The sequence below is a fragment of the Lolium perenne genome, chromosome 5 (assembly GCF_019359855.2).
Source record: "Lolium perenne isolate Kyuss_39 chromosome 5, Kyuss_2.0, whole genome shotgun sequence".
Taxonomy (NCBI): Eukaryota; Viridiplantae; Streptophyta; class Magnoliopsida; order Poales; family Poaceae; genus Lolium; species Lolium perenne.
In genome coordinates, this window is record NC_067248.2 from 12,493,602 (window position 1) to 12,498,711 (window position 5,110).

At 45.7% G+C, this 5,110-nt stretch overlaps 1 protein-coding gene across 1 annotated transcript; it reads right to left on the bottom strand.

The window, feature by feature from the left end:
• Positions 1-1,201: 1,201 nt before the first annotated feature.
• On the bottom strand, positions 1,202-3,107 carry LOC139831407 (uncharacterized). Its single transcript, XM_071820674.1, has 2 exons — positions 2,082-3,107; positions 1,202-1,684 (listed from the first exon to the last, which is right to left on the bottom strand). The coding sequence occupies exons 1-2, from the start codon at positions 3,105-3,107 to the stop codon at positions 1,202-1,204; spliced, it is 1,509 nt and encodes a 502-aa protein (XP_071676775.1).
• Positions 3,108-5,110: the final 2,003 nt, after the last annotated feature.

Consider the following 5,110-nt stretch of genomic DNA (forward strand, 5'->3'; position numbering starts at 1 on the left):
TGTGTCCTCTTGCCTTTCTTTTCTTTTTTTTGGTTTGCTAGACATATCCTTCACATAAAAAACCTGAGCCACTTCACTGGCTAGGACGAATGGTTCGGTGTCGTACCCTAGATTCTTGAAATCCACTGTAGTCATTCCGTACTGCGGGTCTACCTGTACCCCGTCTTTCAGGTTGAACCATTTACACCGGAACAAAGGGACCTTGAAATTAGGTCCATAGTCAAGTTCCCATATCTCCTCTATGTACCCATAATATGTGACCTTGTTCCCATTGCCATCTTCTGCATCAAAGCGGACACCACTGTTTTGGTTGGTGCTCTTTTTGTCTTGGGCGAAAGTGTAAAATGTGTTCCCATTAATCTCGTACCCTTGAAAAGTCGATATAGTAGAATATGGTTGCTTGGCCAACAAGTACAGCTGCTCGTCATCGGTGACATTCATGAGACGTGTTTGCAACCAACCGCCGAAAGTCTTCATGTGTTCTCCATTAATCCAATCTTCACGTTGCTCCGGGTATTTAGAGCGTAAGATCTCCTTGTGTTCCTCTTTGTACGGAGCCACCAAGATGGAATTATGTAGAACTGTGTAGTGTGCTTGAGTGAAAGAATGTCCGTTCATACACGTTGCTGATTTCTTTCCTAGCGTGCCTTTTCCACGCAGTCTCCCCTCATAGCGCGATTCAGGAACACCGATCGGCTTAAGGTCAGGAATAAAGTCAACACAAAACTCAATGACCTCCTCTGTTCCATAGCCCTTGGAGATGCTTCCTTCTGGCCTAGCACGGTTATGAACGTACTTCTTTAAGACTCCCATGAATCTCTCAAAGGGGAACATGTTGTGTAGAAATACAGGACCGAGAACGCCAATCTCTTCGACCAGGTGATCTAGGAGATGTGTCATAATATTGAAGAAGGATGGTGGGAACACCAACTCGAAGCTGACTAGACATTGGACCACATCCTTCTGTAAATTTTGTAGAGTAAGTGGATTGATCACCTTCTGAGAAATTGCATTGAGGAACGCACATAGCTTCACAATGGGTACTCGAACATTTTCCGGTAGAAGCCCCCTCAATGCAACCGGAAGTAATTGTGTCATAATCACGTGGCAGTCATGAGACTTTAGGTTTTGAAACTTTTCTCCGACATGTTTATTATTCCCTTTATATTCGACGAGAAGCCGTACGGGACCTTGATGCTACTCAGGACTTCAAAAAGATCTCCTTCTCCTCTTTGGTAAGAGCATAGCTGGCAGGACCTTGATACTTCTCTGGATTCAGGTTGTTTCCTTCGTGGATACTTTGCTGGTCCTGCCGTGCATCCGGTGTATCTTTTGTCTTTCCATACACGCCAAAGAAGTTTAGCAGGTTCACGCAAAGATTTTTCGTCACGTGCATCACGTCGATTGCAGAGTGAACCTCTAAGAATTTCCAGTAGGGTAGCTCCCAAAATATCGACTTCTTCTTCCACATGGGTACGTGTCCGTCAACATCATGCGGAACAGATTGTCCGCCGGGATCCTTTCCAAAGATCACTTTTAAATCCTTGACCATATCATATATAACTTCCCCATTAGGGCGGGTAGGCTTCGTTCGGTTATCTGCCTCACCTCCGAAATGCTTTCCTCTCTTTCTTACGTGATGTTGTTTTGGAAGAAATCGACGATGCCCCAGGTACACATTCTTGTTTCCCAAATAATTACTGTCAGTCTCACCTAAAAAGTGTGTGCATGCATTGTATCCCTTGTTTGACTGCCCTGAAATGTTACCAAGAGCAGGCCAATCATTGATGGTTACAAATAACAACGCTCGTAGGTTAAATTCCTTTTGTTCGTGCTCATCCCACACAGGTACACCTTCGTCACGTCACAACTCTAAAAGTTCTTCAACCAATGGCCTCAGGTACACATCAATATCGTTGCCGGGTTGCTTCGGGCCCTGGATGAGCACTGGCATCATAATGAACTTCCGCTTCATGCACAACCAAGGAGGAAGGTTATAGATACATAGAGTCACTGGCCGGAGTGCTATGGACGGAGCTCTGCTCCCCGAAAGGATTAAAGCCATCTGTACTTAGACCAAATCTTAAGTTCCTTGCGTCATCTGAAAATGACTTGAACTCTCTGTCGATTTTTCTCCACTGCGACCCGTCAGCGGGGTGTCTCAGCATCACATCATTCTTACGGTCCTCTTTGTGCCATCGCAACAACTTGGCATGCTCTTTGTTCTGGAACAAACGTTTCAACCGTGGTATTATAGGAGCATACCACATCACCTTCGCAGGAACCCTCTTCCTGGGGGTGGACTCACCCTCAACATCGCCAGGGTCATCTCGCCTGATCTTATACCTCAATGCACTACATACCGGGCATGCATTCAAATTCTCGTACTCCCCACGGTAGATGATGCAGTCATTGATGCATGCATGTATCTTCTGCACCTCTAATCCTAGAGGGCAGACAACCTTCTTTGCTTCGTACGTGCTAGAGGGCAACACGTTCTCCCCTGGAAGCATCTTCTTTATTATTTTCAGCAACTTTTCAAATCCCTTGTCAGAAGTACCATTCTCTGCCTTCCACTGCAGCAATTCCAGCGTGGTACCCAGCTTTTTCAGACCATTTTCGCAATTTGGGTACAACAGTTTGTTGTGATCCTCTAACATTTTCTCCAACTTCAACCTCTCCTTTTCATTTCCGCAGTTCATCTTCGCATCAAGAATGGCCCGACCCAAATCGTCATCCGGGTCATCAAAAATCGGCTCATCGAAAATGGGCTCTTCTTCAGCTTCGTCTTCCCCCATTCTACTACCACCGTCTTCAGTGAATAAGGGATAGTTGTCACTATCCTCTTCTTCTTCGTTGTCTTCCAATATAACCCCTCTTTCTCCGTGCTTGGTCCAACAATTATAGCTGGGCATGAAACCATTCTCCAGCAGGTGGACGTGAAGGGTCTTCGAGGTAGAGTAATCCTTCATATTCTTACAGGAACTACATGGACAATACATGAAACCATTCGACCGCCTGTTTGCCTCAGCCACGTTGAGAAAATAATGCATGCCAGTAATGAACTCGGGATGGCACCGGTCACCGTACATCCATTGTCGACTCATCTGCATTTTATATATATATCAAAAATCATTAAAATCACTACATCATGGATATATGAGTGACCAACTTAATTAATATTCAAGTTCATCACATAAAACTAATTGTTTTTTATAAAAGAAGAGGGGCTCACCACCGAGGTGGTACCGTGCCGGCTAGGGGGGACGACAGCGATCGACAGTGTAAGGACGGGGATGATACTAATTAAAACCTACAAAACATACCATAATTTCAGCTCAAATTGCATATAAAAAAATAAAATCACTAACTTAGGCATTTCATCGAACACCTTGCTTGCACTACAAAAATAGTACGAGTTAAAACTACCAAAGAACTGAGCTAAATTAGGAACGCCGGAAGGAAGGATGATATTGCTAACCCTTGGATAGATGTACGCCGTTAATCTTGTTAAAATGGTGGAGAAAAATAAAGATTATTGGAGTGTGAGAGGTGGAGAAAAATTTAGAGTGTGAGCAAGAAGAGAAAAATGAGAGCCAGGGGGCTCGGGAAGGGATCTGGGTGATTTGATATAGCTGGGTACCCTTTGGTACCGGTTCGTGTTGCCCCACCACGCGTCTGAATTTTGCCCGAAGACCTTTCGTACCGGTTCCTAACACGAACCGGTACGAAAGCTCCTCATGAACCGGTACCAAATCTCCTCGCCCGCCAGAGCCCTTGAACCGGTGCAGATGACCCCATTGGTCCCGGTTCGTAAGGGAACCGGTACCAATGGCTTAGATGGATGAGAGGTTTTCTACTAGTGGAAGGGCCCCAAACATAAGATAACATTTGTGGACGATGAAATATTTATTTAAAGGATCAACCTAATCTTTCTGCACAGCCACTTCCAAAACAAATTAGCAGCGGTTCGTTTCATTGCCATGTGGAATCATCGATAATGTCTGCAACATAGTATGATTATTCATCATATTGACATATGATCCGTAATCTAATTTTAGTTGCCACAAAATACTAGACATGCGGCAAATCACATGTAAAACAATATATTTAATGTGATACAATTTCTTAACAGTACAAATCACATGTAAAACATGGCTGCAGCCCCAGCCACGAGGAGAGGTGCAAACCCATTTCCAACCAACAAGCTGCTCAGCTTCAGTCCTGACGCCGGCGCTGAGCCAAAGAACAATGGCCCATTGTCGTACCCAAGCCCGCCGTTACCACCAAAGCCGTTGTACCCAAAGCCCCCACAGCATCCGCCGAGGCCTCCTTCATACCCATTGAACCCGCCGAGGCCACCGCCGGGGACCGTCTGTCCGCCGTACCCACCCCCGAAGCCGAAGTCTGCTGGAATGGGAAGCGGGATCTTCTTGGATGCAGTGGCCATCGCTGGAGACGCCGCTATGGATGCTGGTATGGTCGCCGTGGAATCCTGGCTTGCCGCTGCCATTGTCGCATCGGCAAGGCACGGCGGCAACACACATAGCCACGTTGTCACTCCGACGAGTGCGAGCAGTACTGTGAGCATCGGTGGGTATATGAGCTTGCGAGCCATTGTCAAGCGGTACCTGTTGACTATTAAGAGGAAGATGCTAGCTAGTGTAGTGGTGCTGGGTTTATATCTAGAGCATGAAGTAGTGTGGATAGGCAGGTCCATCTAACACATCACTTTTCGTTGAGTCAAGATTTAGGAGAGAAAGCAGAGACCAGTAGTGGCAGGCAATCCAGTACGTAGCTAGGCAAATTCAGTACGGTCGTGCTTACTCTTTGCCTTCTCCAGCTCTGTGTCTGTATGGTGGTGAACAAATCCGAGAAAAAAATGCATCCGCATGCCTTTTTTTAATTTTATTTCTGCTAAGGAGATGGCAGTGCACAGCATGCATATTCGCATGAAGTGCATGCATGCATCTGCATGCTTGACACGCAATTAAACAAGTGTATGCACTTCAATTCGGTGTCTGTATATTGGTGAGAAAATCCAAGAAAATTTATAAACATATCAGCTCGACCATGCCTTTTATTTCCTCCACACGTGACCTGCATCACA

Coding starts and splice junctions, on each gene's coding strand:
- LOC139831407 (XM_071820674.1), bottom strand. CDS start 3,107: ATGAGTCGACAATGGATGTACGGTGACCGGTGCCATCCCGAGTTCATT. Junction 1,685..2,081: donor ATGACGCAAGGAACTTAAGA/TTTGGTCTAAGT, acceptor TATTTGGGAAAC/AAGAATGTGTACCTGGGGCA.